We start from the raw sequence: 17,258 nt of genomic DNA, 5'->3' as shown, positions 1-17,258 counted from the left end.
AACCCCTGTTATTTAACAGAAGGGAAAGGATCAGGAAGCAAACACAGCCATTTTTCTGGTGAGATGCAAGAAGATCCCCACTGGTTTTATAGCCCCTCTGCTGCTCCCCAGCAAGCAGCTAATGACCCCTTTTCCAGATTTGGTATGGAGTCCTGAAATACTGCTACAGCAAGCAGCACAGAGTGTTTGCAGCACAACCAAAGCCGTGGGCTGAATTTTGCTCCCATTTACATCGGAGTGGCTCTGCTCCAGCAGCACAGCAGTGGCACACATACGTCTCAGGTACAGGCACAGCCTCTGGGGCACATCCACACTCACAGGTGAAGCCGCTGGCACCGCAGTTCTGCACTTGTGTTTGGAAGGATGGAGATGTCAGCAGAAGCACAGCTGAAGCACAAAGGTCAATCAGCCTAAAAAGCATTTGGCTTCCTTTTAAGGAAACATCAGGTCTGCTCCAGTGGAACGGAACAAGGAGGGAGAGAGCAGCATCTCAGCCCATAACATATCACAGCACCCAGAGCCAGGGAGCGGCCGAGATCTCACGGGGGCTCTTCTTAAAGCGAAGTTTAAAAATGGAAGTGAAGGAAACACGGGGTTATTTTGAGAAAGCAGATCTGAAATTAGGAGGCGGCACTTTCTTGGAATGGCTCCAGCCATCATTCCATCCCACTCTGCGCCGCTGAACTGTGCTCCCAGCATTATTTATAGCGCCCCGTGGGACGCAGGCAGCCGGCGTGCTGGGGGACAGGAGCGCTCCTACTGGGGATCCCACGGCGATACGGCACAGCCAGCAGTGCAGGGAGCAGCTCTGAGTCGGCCAGCAGCTCTGCACCACAGCCTGGGGAGCGGCCGGGCCGGCGTGCCAAGCAAGCAGGCTGAAATGGAGCTTGTTTGGGATGGAATTCAGAAGTGGTGTCACTGAAAACAGCAGAAAAACCTCAGGCGAGACACCACACCCCCAGTGCTCTACAGGGTGCAGAAAGACAAACAGTTTGGAGGATTTAAAAGGAAAATTCATGCGCTGACCCGCTGGGAGCAGAGTGCGACCTCACAGTGCTGGCTTCATGGGCAAGAGGTGATGGCCACAGGGTCAGCCGCTCAGAAAGAGTGGTGAGCACTGTCATGGGCTGCTCAGGGAGCTGGGGGGGTCACCCAGAGGTGCTCTAGAGCCATGGCACTGAAGGACAGTCAGTGGGTACGAGGCGGGGGGCCAACAGTTGGACTAGATGCTCTTAGTGGTCTTTTCCAACTTCAATGGTTCTTGAGGAAAGATTTCCCTCCCAGGACCAGGGGTACCAACCTCTTCTCCCTCTCACCCCTCAGAGCCAATCCCCAGCAGCGTGCTGCCTTGCATGGGACAACCCCCCTTCCAAGCTCTCTCCTCACTCCCTGTCCGCCCCGCTGCAGAGCACTGGCAGTGCAGATTCCAGGGACTCCCCTCCATGGCTGCGTGCCACAAAGGTGACAAATGACTCACTGTAACTAACATGAAAACTGAGGGAAGGGTCCGTGTGCTACCAGCAGGGCCGGCACCCTGTGAGAGCGTGACAAGCCCGGCAGCTCTGCCCCCATCCCTCCTGGGGCTGCTGCCACGTTCTGTGGGCGCTGCTCCCACACTGTGCCCACTGCTGAGGGCAGAGCCCACAGGCACCATGGCACACAGCACAGCACCACGCTGCTGCAGTGCCGTGCTGAGGCAGGAGAGGTTCAGAGGGACTGAGGCTGTGCTGGGAGGAGTCTGCTCACCCCATCCGAGGAGCGGGCACTGTGCCACGGGGCTTATGCTTCTCTCTCATGCTGTACCCAAGTTCTGTGTGCTGCTGGGCTTTATTTTCAGGACTCGAAGATGCAGGACACTGAAGTATCTGGTCTGGATCTGGCTATTTTCTTTGATATCTGAGGAGAAGTGAAAGGATTCTGAACAGCTCCAGGCTGAAGGTTCAAATCTCATCTCTTTTGCAACCTTGCTGTTACAGAGCAGCGTTAACAGCACCCGACCTCTGACCTCTCTGTTTTCCCCTGGACTTTTGGGAAGCTCCTCATGCACCACCAAGCTGCACTGAGGCAATCCCAGGGTAAATATGAGCAGGATCAAAAGCAAAACAAACGAGGCTCTTTCAGCAGTCAAACACAGACTGTCCCGTCCTACATGCCCACATCAACCAGGGCTGGAAGAAAAACCTGCCCATTTAATGTTCAAAAGGCATTTCACTGATAAGGTTCCGTGCACTGCAGCTCTGAGCTGACGATGCAGGCCCAACTCTTCCCTTTCTCATGTAAATCAGGAGTTCATAGAAAATCAGTTATACAGACACAAAATCGCCGTGGGATCTGAGTCACGCTCCGTGGCTCCGAGCAGCCAGCAGCTAGATTGTACTTTGCAATGCTAAAAGCGCTCATTTATTTATTCCCTTATTTATGGATGGGGCATTAATGCTTTATGAGCGCGCAGATGAGGGTAAGCGGATAGCCAGGAATACGCTCCGCACAGACACAACAGCAGCAGGGGGTGGAAAAAGTTCAAACCAACCCTTTGAATTCCGATTTTACAGCATAATGCTGAATTTATAGATAGATAGCTGTGCCCTTTTGAAGGAACATGCACCGAGACAGAAAACGAATTAAAATTTAATCTTATTGATTTCCACCAACTCAATCCCCAGAGCGAGACAGACGGTGCTGCCTGCTTCCCCTGCCTGCACTGCATCAAACCTGGTATTTCACAGAGCTGACAACAAAGCAGGAAAGGGCAGCACGGCCCCACGGCACGCAGGGTGCAGTGCTGCTGTGGGTCCCAGCAGCCGGCGGCCCCACGCTGACGTGGGGACAAGTCACACCGTGTCCTCAGGTGACCTCTCCTTCTGTGAGGGAACAGAGAGCGGCAGAAAGCGCTGTGCGCACTGGAGCTGATGGGGAGCCAGGGTACGAAGGGGCCCTTAGGGAGGATTAACACAAAGGCTGCTCCAGGCACACTGGTGCAGTTCAGAGCAGCACTGCCCTCCTGCCTAATGAGGGACCTGCTAATTGGACACAGGAATGTCTTCAAGGCCAGGTATGCTAAATCAATTCCAAGGGAAGAGGGATGCGAGGAAGCCCATCAACAACTCAGCAGGATAAAACCACAGCTAAAAATACAGACAGAGGACGTGCCCTGGTCACGGGGCTTCGACATGGAAGGAAGATAAATTCTCTCAATATCATAATGCATCCCAGAGGAGCAAATTAAAGCCCACGAAGAGCCTGTATCATAGCTACCAGCACAGAGGTGGCAGACGCTGCAGGAATCAGCTTCTCTCCCGCAGGGATGGCTCTAAAGGTCACCAGCATAGTTTCATTTCAGAGATGCCCGCTGTGCCGAGCTACAGCCCCAGGCAGCACGTGGGATGCCCGGCACAATCCGGCGTCTGCAGGAGCTCAGCACCATCCTCACATCCCCTGACAACGCAGCACTCCATCGTGGTCACCGGAGCTTTTCCCTCCGCCCCCAGCACAATCTGTACAGCCAACTGATTGCTTTCTGGAAATCAATTACTTGCCCAGCAGAGCGCAGCAGGCGGGGCTGCAGGTCAGGCTCTCACAGTGACGCTGTCTGATGCTGAGGAACTTTTCCAGTGGCACACAGTAAGAGGGCTGGAGGTGGGACAGGCAGCACGACGAGGTTCTGAGACCAGCAGCATCAGCACTGCCAGCCCACGGCCCGGCGCTCAGCCGTCCCAGCACGGTGGAGAGGAAGCGTACAGACCTCCCTGATGAAGCAGGGCTAAAATTAGAAACCATTCACCCCTGAAAAGCCACAGCTATCGCCAAAAGGAAAGTAGGTCACAGAACGGCTGGCTAACTCGATTTTCCGGCGTTTCTAGCTGCTCTGTCCTCACATAACCTCCTCTCCCCACTGCAGGGCTCTCGCTCCCTCCGTGCTGCGCTCAGCACAGGGCTGGGAACAGGTCGGCACCCCGTGCCGGGCAGCAGCTCAGCTCCAAAGGCGTGGAAGCGGGGCCCTTCAGCTGCTCTGACCAAGAGAGCTGCCCAGCTGAGAGCTGAGGCTGCCGTTCAGGGGACAGCAATACCCAGGTCCCACACGTGCGCCTGCAGCGATGCCACGAGCTGCGCCGCCTGCACTGCTCCACACAGCCACCCACCAGCCCACACTGCGAGCTGCAGGCAGGACGAGGACACAGCAGGGCCTCTGCTTGCTCTGCAGCCATGAACGGATCGTGCCTTCCCCAAAGGAGGAACTCTGCCGCCACCCGCTGTGGTTTCTGCTAGGCAGAAGGGAAGGGCTGCTCGGCCTGAGCCCCGCTGCCCACAGACAGCTTGCTGACACGCTGCTCTCAGTGGGAGGAATCTTCACTCATTCAGAGACCACACAGAGAGGCAGAGGGGATTCGGAGAGACAGGAGGGCAAGCATGGCCCTGCTGCTGGGCAGGACCGAGCAGAGGAAGCACAGTAAGACATGGGCCCAGCAGGATTGTGCTCTGAGCCAGCTCCCGCTAACAGCAACTGCTGCAAAGCAGCTTGTCACAGATGCAGCCTCTGAAGATCACCTTTCCTTCCCTGCCTCACCAACACCTGCTTCTTCCCCACATCATGTGGACCAGGTCCAAAACAGCATCCAGGGAGGATGAGGTCAATGGAATAAGAATGAAAATATCTGAGGTCTCCTTTTGTGAACCCAACCCTTGCATGGCAGTCAGAAGCTGCCTAGCCCCAGGCTCCCGGGCAGGATGCCTGGCCTTGCTGTGGAGCAGAAGGGCTCCAAGGCCCAGCTCTGCAGGGCCAGCCCAGCTCTGCTGTGCGCTCACACCTCAGTCGTGCTGCCCTCGGCTTGCTTCCTACTGCTAATGAAGAGAGGCAGACGGGAAAAGTACAACCAGGGAAGCGGCACTGCCTGTGAGCACAGAGTATGTGATTTATTTTTCTTTTCTTTTAGCATCAGGCACCTGGATTTCTGCAGCTCCCAGTAAAAATCTCAGGCTTCGCAATTCAAAATAATTAGCGACTGGTAGTTTTCCTTTTATGCAAAATCATCCTTTTTATCCAACACCTAAATGAAAATGAATGTGCTTGATTATCTTCCAAAGGGCCCAATTTTCCAGCATCCCTCCAAAGCACACAGCAAAATTCACATCTCGTCAGGCTGCTATTGCAGGCGGTGGCTGAGCACAACAAACGAGCGGTCAAGGCAGAGATCCAAACACAGCGACGCCAGCACGACCTTTGCTAATGCCATTTCCAGCATCAAAGACCCACAGTGCACATTCTTCTGCACCAGCCCCACGGCCCAAGGGCAGCCAGGAGGGCTCGTAGCTGGCTGCCAGTATTGGAGCAGCATGGATGTCCCCCTCCACCTGTGCAGCCCACCAAGCCAAAGCCCATCATTAAAGACAATTTTCTACCATGTTCACTCCAGGGGAGAAGATAAAGCAAGCTGTTTAACAGGCAGGATTCCAATGCTTCCGATCTAACACATACAGCAGGAAACCCTACAAAAGCAGGTTCTCACGTGGCACTTAATCCACAGAGCAGAGAGAGCACCCCAGGGCTCAGCCCTCCATCGTCATGGCTCTGGACAGAGCTCCATCCATCACATCTGCACACAGCCTTCACCAAGGAACTCGCCCGGGGCAATCCCCATCTGCCCCACACAAAACCCTCCCAGCCCAGGCCAGGATGACACAGCACAACCACACATTTGAATTTCCATCTTTTCCAGACTTACCCTGTTCTCGTCGTAGATGATCTGCACCAAGCTGCGATGTTTGGATTCGATAGGAGGGGGGGAGATGGGTTTTTCAGGCTCTGGTGGTTTGGCTGCTTCTTCCTCCAACTGTTGCTGTGGAAGGAAAGGGGGGAGGAGAGTGAGTCACAGCGAGAAACGCTGCCATCCCCGTCCACACGACTCCCTGCGGTACCATGACCAATACAGAAAGCTTACTGGGAGCCACCATGGGCAGCTTTAGAGACAGGGAGAGGGAGGAGAGCTGCCGACAGATGCACGATGCTGTCCTAGCTTAGGCAGCCTGTCATCAACCGTGGACAACAGGACCAGCCTTGAGCAGGCCTCCTGGAGAGCCTTGAGGCTGGGAATAATGGCTTTATTGGAAACCCTAGAGGGGAACCACAGCTCCAGCCTGCCTTTGGAGCTGCCGCCTGCAAGGGGAGCAGCGAAGAACAAGGGATGGAGCAAGGCTGCTCCCCATCACAGGTTTTATCTTCTGGTGCTGTGCCTGCAGGAGATGCCCTGGGATGACCGGTTTCTATGGAATACTCATCCAGAGCCTCGCTCTAGCTGAGAGCAACACTAGGGCTGTAGGATACAGTCCAAGAAAACACTTAAGCAACAGCTCAAAGCTGCCAACAACCACCAGCCCCCCGGCACCCCCTGCGCCTTCATTCTGCCGCACCACAGTGCTCTCAGGTTGCTGAGGGCACTCCATCACACCCTGCTCCTGAACCACGAGCTCTGAGCACTCAGAAGGGATTCCCACAGAGGCATCCGTCAATCCTCCCCTCCTCTGGGAGAAAATATTTGGGTAAAAATGCCCAAAACTTGGCTGCATTGTTCTGGAAACCCACAAAAATCCTGCAAAGTGGTCGGGTCTGCTGTAATTGATTTCAGACAAGAGGATTTGATGGCATATCAGGAAATGAAAGTTTGCCAGTAAGTGGAGGCTCATTAAAAGCAGCTCGTTAAGAGAAAAAAATACAAATCTAATTATAGTTGAAATACAGTAGAGAATTAGACTGCTCTCTGTGGTGTAACATGGGACAGTCATTAAAGGGCCAGATGCTGGAGGCTAGGGATGCGGGCACTCTGTGGGCACCAGCACCCAGTGGAACAGCAAACCTGACCTCAGCAGGTCCAGCACACTACAGCTACCCCTGGGAGCTGTGGGAAATGGCAAAGCGAAATAGGTCAAGGTTCTCAGACACGAACAAAATGGATTTCTTAAAGGTCTGCCACAAAAGCTAGGCTGGAACTGTGACCTTTACAGGGAGAGAAGAGGGATGGGAAATGAGACCTGACAGCTCCACACACCCTCCCTCTCTCAGTGGTAACTTGAAGTCCCCTCCTCTCCCCAAAACCCAGAGCAGCAATAACAAAGGGACACAAAACGTCATCATTAGCTGTGCACAAACACACACCCAGCGTGGCAAGCCAGAGTGGGCACTGCAATGCTTCCCTAACCCAGCAGGGAGGAGAGGGCTTCCAGCCACCACGTGTTACATAAACTACCTCCAAAGAGCCCGCGGGAGAGCTGGGGGGAGCCCTGCAGGACACCGAAGCCCCTCAGCTCCCCAACCCAGCAGGGCTGCAGGGCTCAGCTGCGCCTCCATCACCAGGTGGGAGTGTTGTACTCCAGCAGCCCTCAGCAGAGCTCGGCTCCACGGAGCCGCAGGCAGCGCTGCGAAGAAAAGCCCGGCGGTTTATTTCTTGTTAAGATCCCCAGAACTGCTGCCAGGAATAAATGCATAGAGATTGTCTTTCCCTGTCAGAAAGAGGGGGATAACAAACTCAATGAAAGACTGAAGCACATATGGCACATGAATGAGCAGGGGATGGCTGATCAGAGCAGCCTTCTGCCAGGGGTGCGCAGGATTTGAGGACGGTTTCTCAGCTTGCTCGAGCCTCGTCCTTCTCCAAACCCCTCCTGTTAGCAACGCCGGGCAGAGCCTTCACTGCCATTTTTGGAACAACTGAGCAGAGAGGGATGGTGGGGTGTTGTATTTTTTTTTCTGCGCTGCCTTTCCTTACAAGTGCATTTAATTACCCTGAGAAGGCCTCCCAAAGACAGAGGGGAAACGCATTAGGAAATTACAGCTGTGCACAATCTCTCCCCTGCTCTGGGAGGAGTGGGATCAGTTACAGGCTGATCACTTCCCCTCCCTCGCTTTTCTCCAGCACTGACAGCTCAGACGTGCAGACGGACAAAGCGATCCTGCAGAACCTCAGGCAGGACCCCCTGCCTGGCACCGTGCTCTCCTGGGGAGCAGACAGCAGCCACACTGTGCAGACATTTGCACTGGGTGTACCAAATAGGTTTGCTACCACGTGCCAGAATAAAAAAGTGGAGGGGATGACTGCCAGCAACCACTTTCACCTTCTTCCCCACTCATCAGAGCGTTTTTGTGGAGAGGAAGAATTGTAAAACTTGTTCAGAGGGAAGAAATCAACCAAGCAAGCAGCCAACAGTAAGAATCTATTTCCTTATGGAAAGACAGTTTGATTTTAATGGCGAGGAGCATATGCTGCTCCTGTCAGCTTCAACAGCAGCTCATCAGCATCTCTGAAATAAGCCTGAGGACATGCAGGTATCAGGCCACGGGCTGCTGCCACACCAAGCGTGCTGCCTTCCCTGGAAGCCCCTCACATCACCAGCAATGGGAAATTATTAATTTGCACGTCCTTTCTCAACATGAGTTGAAAGCATAGACCCTGGTCCCCGCTGCTCCCGCTGCCCCAGCACATCCCCAAGGAGCTGCATTCATCCCCATTTCCCACACAGTGTGACAGCCCGAGCACACATTCACCCTATTCGGAAATTCTTTACACTAGCATCTCTGGGGAGGCAGTTTGGGATTAGCAGCCATCAGGAGACCAGAAATTTGCCATAAGCAAAGGGAAAAACCACTGGCAAGAGAGACACAGAAGTGATTTGCTTTAGGAAGTAAAAGTCTGTGGGTTTTTCACAGGCATCCCCCAAGGTTTTGTCACATTAATCTCTTAATGGGTTTATGGTAATTGTATACGTGGCTACAATAAGGCAGGTGATCCTTCAGCTGGGGCATGCTCTCACACAGGGGAAGGCAGACCACACAAGGCTGTCAGCACAGCAGCCATGCCCCACGCCATGACAAGAACATGGCTGCAGCCCAGCCTGGTGGCAAAGGCACGGCCACTTCCCCCCTGTGGGCATACATGGGAAGGGACAGGGCATCAGCCAGCGAGCAGAAGCACAGACACGAGCTGCCCCGCAGAGCCCAGCCTCCTACCTGCTTCTTCTTCAGCTTGGAGATCTGCTGCTCCACCATGGTGATCTCGCGGTCCACGCGGTCCATGTTCTGGATGAGCTCCTCCTTGGACAGCCGGGCCGGCAGCAGGTCCAGCTCCGCCTCGGGGTGCGCGGGGCTGACGGGAGACACGGGCTCCAGCTTGCCAGGCAGGCCACGGTCCTGGGGAGCACAAAAGCTACAGGTCAGCAGTGCTGGGAGGCTCAGGATCGTCCTCTCCCAGCCCTTTAAGACACACACATCCCTCAGAGAACCTGCATGGCTAAGCAGTACCAACCACCACCAGCACCCTGTGCTGTGACTTTCAGCATTCCAAGAGAGCAGTGGGTTACTCTCCAGGATGCCCTGCAGCAGCACGTCCCACTCCTGGCACCTTCAATGAGCCCACATCCCCACGGAACCGAACCCACCCACAAAAAGGATCCTTTCAAGCCCATTAAAAACTTGGCAGAGTGAGGGGAACCTGAGTGGCAGGTGACAAACACATCCTTCCAGAGATGAAGACCATGGGGATAGGTGAGATCAGCTTAGATAAACAGAACTGATGGAAAAGGGACTTTTGCAGATTCCAGGTGAAGAAGCTCTCAGATGAACAGGAGCAGATGGAATGGCAAAACCTCTGTGGTCACTGCAGAGGGCAGCTCTCATTTCCCTTTGCTCCCAGCTCATAGCAAACACAGTAGCACTCAGCCCCTGCTCCAGCAAAGTGACACTCCTGCTGACAGCACCATGCCAGTACTCCACGAGCATCCCAGAGCCACAGCACCTCCTCTGCTCATCACCCTTCATCCCACAAACTCCCAACTATCCAGAAGCCCAACTCCCGCAAACACGAGCTGCGTGCTCAGGTGGGCTCACATGGCACTGATAAACACAAAGCTCAAGGGGAGCCAGCACAACCCGCCCCATGGCACCATGCTCCAAGCTGGCAGCCACCCATTACCTCAATTAGAGGTTTATCCATTCATTTGCTCATAGTGAGTGGATGGATTTTTTTTCCCCTGGAGGGCAGGAGGTGGGGAAGAGGAGCTGCAGTTGGGTCCATAACCACAATCAGGCTGCACACAGCACCCTGCAGCTGCTCCGAGGGGAGGGACAGGGAAAGCAAACAAGTGAAGAAGTTTGCGCAGCCTCACTACCTCAGTCCCAGCACAGGGACAAAGCCCACATTGTTCTGCACCTCCTGACCATGGCTGCAGGCTGCACACCCAGCCCAGCTTGGCTGGCCCCTGTGCAGGAGGATGACACGATGCCCTCGGTGACACCAAGATGGCAGAGAACCCTGTTTGCTCTCCAGCTGGAGCCCTACAGAGCGGATTCTGTCTTGCTTTACTTCCCCAGGTTCAGATAGCAAACCTGGTTGCTCTGCTGCAGCAGGAAGGTGAAGCTCAGTGTCTTCCACAGGTGGGCTGTCGGCTCTTCTGTTCCATATTAAGTCAATACCAGCAGGACAGCCACAAGAAGCAAAAGACAAATGAGCTGCTTGTATAATCTAGTTCAAATTAGGGAATAGGAACAGAAAGCAGCCGTGGCTTGGAGCTGGGTGCATTTTTCTAAAGGACAGAAGGCTGCCTGCCAAAAACAGAGAGAAAGGCTTCTCACTGGGCACAGCAAACAAAAGGTGCTCTCTCATCCCTGCCAGTGCGCAAGAGTGGGCATCTTTACACTGCTGCTTGGCATAACCCCTTTAGAAATCTGCCTTCTGATAAATAGGTATCATTTTACACTGCAGAGCCTGTAGCGAAATAGTAGCAAAGCTGAGTAAGGCAAACAATTGCAAGTTACAGCACAGAACCCATCATCATCACTCATTATGAGACAATGACAGCAATAAATAAAGGACACGTCCCCAGACCTCAAGTAACTGGTCACTGTCACTTCACGAGCACCTCTCCAAATAAAGGAAGGGAGAAGCAGCATAGAAAGGAAAACACAAAACTAAAGGCAAAAAAATCTCAGCCATGCAATTGCGGAGCCCAAAGCGCAGAGCTGAGACTCACACAAGGCAAGGAGAAGCCCTTCTTCCACAACACAGAGCTGTCAGAAGAGAGGCCTGTGAGGAGCTTGGCTCACCCCAGCCCTGCAGTGGGCTCTGGGAGCAGGTTGGGTCCCAGCAGGTGGCACCGCGTGGGTCCCACTGTGGGGCTCCCTGTGAGGAGGGAACCTCTCCCCCTAGGGCACAGTGACACAGATTCTGGGACAAGCCAGGAAAGAGCAGCAGTTTGAGCCCATCATGCAGGGCTCGCTGCCTGCCACAAAGCCTCTGCTGCTCAGGGCGGCAGGAGGAAAGCTGGGGAACCCAGCTTCAGCACAGCTGGCTGGCACAGTGCAAACCAGAGCTGTGCAAGGAGTGACCCAGGGTATCCCATGGGCAGGGCCAGATGTGCTCGCACTGCTGCTGGTTCCCTGCTCCAAACGTCCCCCAGCAATGCCAGCACTGCAGCCAGCATCGCACCCACGCTCTGAACATGCGCAGTGTGAAACGTAAAATTCTTCTTATTAACGTGAAGTCACAAGACTCTGAAACCAGCACGAGCCAGGAGAGCTGGAAGAGATCTGCTGGAGGAAAGAAAGCAATTACTGCATTACTCAAGTTGATATTTTCTCAGTAATTATACCGTTTCCATGTGATTTGTTTTTATACATGGCTAACAGCTACTGTAGTTCCTGTTTATCCCCGGCCTTATTATGATGTGATTTGTATGATAACAAGGGTGGGCGAGGGGGGGCAGGCACTGCTGCAGGAAGAGAGCTGGCGCTGAAGAAAACAGTGGGGCAGAGACCCAAAGAAGGAACGGCCTCCCCTGGCAGCAGCCCAGCACGTGCTCAGGGAATTCAGGGCACTGGAGAAGGAGGAGCTGCCTGCAGACAAAGTCTTTTTTTTTTTTCTTTTTTTTTTTTTCATGTTTTGTTGTTTTTTCTTCTCTTTAAATAAATATGACTTTATGAGAAGGCGTACAAAATTCCTTTCCCCTGTAACTCAGCTGAATTCCACCGAGCCAGGGCAGAAAATATCCCAACGATTCTGAAGCTCTCACGAAAGTAGGTCAAAAAACTTCCCCAGTGTTTCAACAGCTTGAAGCAATTGAGTTGCAAAAGCAAGAACAAATGCTGGCCCTCCCTCCCCACCCCTCCAGCAGATTTTGGAGGGTGTAAAACCTCTCCAGTTGGCATTACAGTTACACGCACTAACCAAAGCACAGTATCTACTCTTGCAAAACTTGTCTGAGCTCAAAAAAAGCCATTCTGCAGCACGACACGTAGCAGATACTGCCTGCGGGCTGCAGGATCACAGGACCTTACAGCAGTGTGCCTTGTGCATGGAGAGGCTGCGAGGAGCAGGGCAGACCTGGAAAGCGTTGCTCTGCCAGGGCTGATCAAAGCACGAGGCGTTGCACCGACAGATGGATGCCGTGCCTTCCATTGCTGCCTGGGATTTCCATGCCAGTGGATAATAATTGGGCTGAACTCGGATGTTCCCCATCACCTCCTCGTTACAAAGAGGAGCTCATCCACCTCTCGTTAAGGAATGCCCAATGCCTCCCTTTCTCCGAGCAGCTCCACCAGCACAGCACCACGGGACTGCCCAGCTGCAGGCTGTGCTGTGCCAGCTGTACCTCTACCTCTCACTGCCTCCGAGGGAAGGATGAAGTAAAGCAGCCAACACCTGCAGCTGAGGGGCTGAGCCGGGCACCCAGCAGGGGAGTGGAATACAAAGCGCGAGTTGAGGAATGCCAAGAAGAAATGCAGGGGATGATTTCAAGAAGCAGAGCTCACCCAGTCACGGGGGACAAGGTGGGGTTTGGCTCCTTGCTTTGCAAAATACAGCACCAATGCAAACTCACGCACAGGAAAAGTCCCGTGGATGAAGCCTTGCAGCAATAGGAAACTCCCATGGAAACCCAGAGCCACCCCACCTCCTGCAGACACAGAGCCCGGGCCCGATGAGCACACATCAGGTTGTGAGGGCGAAGGAGCGGCAGCCCAGCGCACCACGGCACGGCAGGGAACGGAAGCACGAGGGGACGTGTGAGCCCTGGGCTGCTCCTGCAGCACCGCGGGCTGTGAAACCGCCTCCACTCACACCCAGCACCCACAGCCAGGCTCACTGCCACCCTGCTTCCACAGAACCGGCTTCACAGGAACCGCTCTGCAACGCCTGCCACAGACTTCCTTGGAAGCGGGAGGCGGTGACACAGCCCTGTGTGGCTGTCACCCGGAGGACAAGGCAGGGGAAGATGCACCTCCAGCTTCTTTTTGCAGCAGCAGCCACCCTCACCGCACCACCACACAGCGCAGCGCACACAGCACGCAGCCCTCGGGGTCAGCCTCATTCCCTGCAAGTGCATTCCTTCTGATGCAGTTTTGGGGTGCTGGCACAGCCTCCTGCAAACCTGCCGTGTCCTCACCAGTCCTCAGGATGCTAAGAGAAACCCTCGAGCCCTGTATGCCACACCAGAGCTCAGCTCTTCTAAGGGCTTTGCCAAACTCCCTGCTACTACAATCCTCCACTCACCACGGATGCGCATTGCTGTGCATCGCTCCTGCCAGGCAACTGCGTCCTCTTAAAACCGCCCTCCAGCAGGCACTGAACAAAACACATACTGCTCACACCACCGAGCACAGCAGCTCCAGCCACAAAGCACACAGGCAACACGCTGGAAGCCCGTGCCTGCAGCATGGGGCCGGATGGTGGGCCAGGCTCGGCGTGCCCGTGCTGCCTACAGGAGCTGGGGTGCAAAGCACCGTGGCCATGGCTCTGCTCGTCCTCCTCGGTGTGCTCCCAGATCAGAGGGCTGCGAGCCCACCAGGTGCAGCCTCCAGCCCGGGGATGGCAAACCCACGGTGCCAGCTTCTGAAAACAGCGCTTATTGAAAAGTAAAAAACCGAGGGGAAATGAGAAGACAAAAGCCCTTCTCAGCCCGGTGTTATCAAGCAGAGGAAATGAGACTTCTAAAGCTCCCATTCAGAGAGGAGTGGGGGGGAGAGAAATCCCACTCCAGACGCACTTGAGCGAACAGCTTTTGAAATGGAAATGTCGCTCTTCAGAAACATTTAAATTTCCTCCTATTGCTGGGGAGGAGGAAGGACGCAGGAGAGCGAGCAGGGACTCCTCAGCCATGCAAATTCCTGCGGGGTCCATTCAGGCAGCAGAGCAGGGATTTGTCGGGGAGTTAATCAGGGCGGCACACGGCGCTGCCGTCGGGAAGCTGCCTTGACGGGCATCCGATTTAGAGAGACGGCAATGAATGAATGAAGACAGCTCTATTTAATCACCGCAAGCGAGATATACTCCAAGGCTGCCCGGCTCGTGCTCCTTTCCTCCGTTCTCCCCAGTGCAACGACCGCCCAAGCTGCCTTACTCCAGATGCAGGAGACCGGGCTGCTGAGGAGACAGAAACGTCGTCCAGAGGAGCTGCGGAGCCATCCCTGGAGGTGCCCGAGGCCACGGATGGGCCCTGGGCAGCCTGAGCTGGGGGGCACCCGGCCACCGCAGGGCTTGGGGCTGGGTCAGCTTTAAGGTCCTCTCCAACCCAACCGCTCTACGTAAGATGGAAAAGGACTCGCAAGAGAGACCTCTGATGGTAACTGCAGCTCCTGAGGCGTGCTGTAGGACCGGCCTGTTTGCTGGAGCCATAGCACCCAGCCGGGCAGCCAGTGCCCCTGGAGGCATCCAGGAATGGGCTGCTCTGGTGGGCGCAGCTGCTCCTCAAACCATGCGGACTCCCTGAAGAACACCAGCAGCTGCTGCTCCCACTGCTGTGCCGAGCTCCCCTCACCAACCACGCGCTGCCTTTCCTTGCAGGGAAAGGGGTTGTTTAATGGATACTCTCCCACCACATGCCAGGGATTTCTGATCTACCACTCATTCGCCAAGTGGCAAGCTGAGCCTGCACCCTTGATCTGTAAAAATCAGCAGTTCCAACACTGCAAGAAAATTTGACTTAATGGCAATACTCCAAGACTCTGGTTCCATCTCAAAAGCAAGACCTTGTCACCCCCATCAGAACAGTGTGGAGCACACACATGCATGCATGCCTTTTAAGACTCAAACACACACAAACTCAACAGCCTGGGCACAGATATGGGTCACTGTGCGGACATGACCTGCAACCTTCCTCAGCTGAGATAACAAGTGAAAAAACAAGGAACTTTCTGATCAGGAATCCAAGCTGGGCCGGCTTCCATTCAGAGGTGGCTGTGCTGGGAAACTTGTGTAGGTGTGAAACAGGCTCACAGTCACTTGGATGCTTTTGGAAAAGAAAGAGAGGTAACTATCATGAAAATAGCCTGGGGGAGAGAAAAAGCCCTTCCCTTCACACAGCTTCTCAGGGCTGTTTAATGGAGCTTTAAGTGTCCTCATGGCTCCCCAGTGCTGCATTTGGAGCTGCAGCACTGCCAGCCCGGCTCCGCACGTCCCCAGCAGCTGCCCTATCCATCACGGCCGCTCGCTGGCTGCGCCCGGTGCCAGATTGTTCTAATAATTGTGCTGACACGTGGAAGGGCTGCCTCGACACCGCCTGCTTGTCTGAGCAGCCATTTCCTGCCTGCTTTCCATCGGCAGGCCGCAGCTGAGCCCGGCTGGGGCTGCAGAACCGTGGCCCCCCCAGGATGACACCAGCAGCGGGGCAGCAAGGCTGGGGAAGAGTGCTTGGGTGCTGTGCCAGCCCCACGAGCTCGATGTGCCCAGAAAAATGTGCAAAGAAAACCTGTCAAAGACGCTTCTGGACGTATTTGGAGGAATTTTTTTTTTTGCAGGTAGAGATGGTCTCAGGGTTTAACAACCACCAGGTCTCAAGCATCAGAAGACCGTGATCACAGAAAGACCAACCAGAAGAACAAATGCGGGACCAAACTGCCTTGGAGGACGTGGGAGCAGAACCTTTTCCAGCTGCAGCTGCTGCACAAGCTGCCCAAACTGCAAGCCCCAGAGTAGGCCCAGTCTGCAGAACAGCACGAAGCACCTCTGCCCTTCCAGGCCAGGACGTTAAAGAAAAAACCCAATATCTCAGCTCCCATAGCAAGAATGAGCCCACAGTGAATTTGTTATTATCTGTTAGCAAAGCACCAGCTTCCCACCAAGGCTGGAATTTCCATCTTGGTTTGGCAGGCACAGGCCTATGAAATGATTACTGTGTTTACTTTTCCTTTGCTAACTATAAAATCCCATTCCACCGCCCTGCCAAGAATGACTGAAGCTAATAAAATTCAGGCATTTGGAAGAAAGCAATAACAAACCTCCCTTTTGGGGCTTCATGATGAAATTTCCCCACTCCAATCAGAGATTATGCTGTATTCATGCACACTGGTGGTGTCTCCAAGCGCACCCAGATCAGCTCAAATCAATATTTAGCTTCGCTCGAGACTGTGAGCCTTTCTTTGCCTGGATCACTGATAGCACAGCTGTAAGAAGCCTTTGAAAACACAGCTTACAAGTGTATGGTGGCATATATGTGTGTATGCATATATTATATACATAAAAATGCAGGTCTTTCAATTAAATTGTGGAAAGCATATATGCACAAAGCATTTATGAATGTATAATCTATATACCCCCTTCCAAATATACTGAAAGCCATTATCAGAATACACAATATATTTACATACACAAACCTGCACAGTCTCCTGTAGCTTTTGGTGTCAGAAAGGCTCAGAGCCCTGCACGCACCTCTGCTGGCCGTGCTGCTGGGGGCTGTGTGCCCCACGTCACACCCGGATGGCTGGCAGGAGATAAAACAGCACAGACCTGAAAAACAGGCTGAAATCAAAGCCTGTGCTCGCCCTGCTCCCTAACCCTGTGGCACGGCTGCTCTGCCCAGGCTCTTTCTTGGGCTGCACTGGGAATGCCACCCCAGGAAGCCCAGACAGCAGCTGGCAGCCCCCACCAGCATGCAGGCTCACAGAAGTGGGGCTGTATGCTCACGTAGACAGAAGGATGCTAAGGCAACGCTGACCAGAGAAGATACTAATGCAAGAAAGGAGATGCCCCGGGTCGTTTCCCATGTTAATTTCTGCCATACTCTCACCAGATCCCGAAGGAGGATGGAGCACAGTGTCCTGCCCCACACCAGCTCACTGTGGGTAACAGCACACTTCCAAGGGCAGAGAGAACAGACTCCACTGCATTCCCACTCTTTATCCTCTAGGAGGAAGGTGCCAAGAATTAGAATTACATTTTTTGAGAGCGGCAGAACAAGCCAAGGGCCTGTCAGCTTGTCCTAGAACAACCCCTCTGCGTGCAGCC

At 54.1% G+C, this 17,258-nt stretch overlaps 1 protein-coding gene across 1 annotated transcript in view; it reads right to left on the bottom strand.

The window, feature by feature from the left end:
- Nucleotides 1–17,258, bottom strand: part of NCOR2 (nuclear receptor corepressor 2) — a gene marked incomplete at both ends in the record, with an annotated part of 116,611 nt that overhangs the window by 77,294 nt on the left and 22,059 nt on the right. Inside the window, 2 exons of the mRNA XM_079543796.1 lie at nt 5,721–5,834; nt 8,996–9,175. Coding sequence (XP_079399922.1) covers nt 5,721–5,834; nt 8,996–9,175 — 294 coding nt within the window. The remainder of the gene's footprint in view (nt 1–5,720; nt 5,835–8,995; nt 9,176–17,258) is intronic.

The sequence above is a fragment of the Tetrao urogallus genome (assembly GCF_951394365.1).
Source record: "Tetrao urogallus genome assembly, chromosome: 17".
In the NCBI taxonomy this organism is placed as follows: Eukaryota; Metazoa; Chordata; class Aves; order Galliformes; family Phasianidae; genus Tetrao; species Tetrao urogallus.
This window is presented reverse-complemented; position numbering and strand designations above follow the sequence as displayed.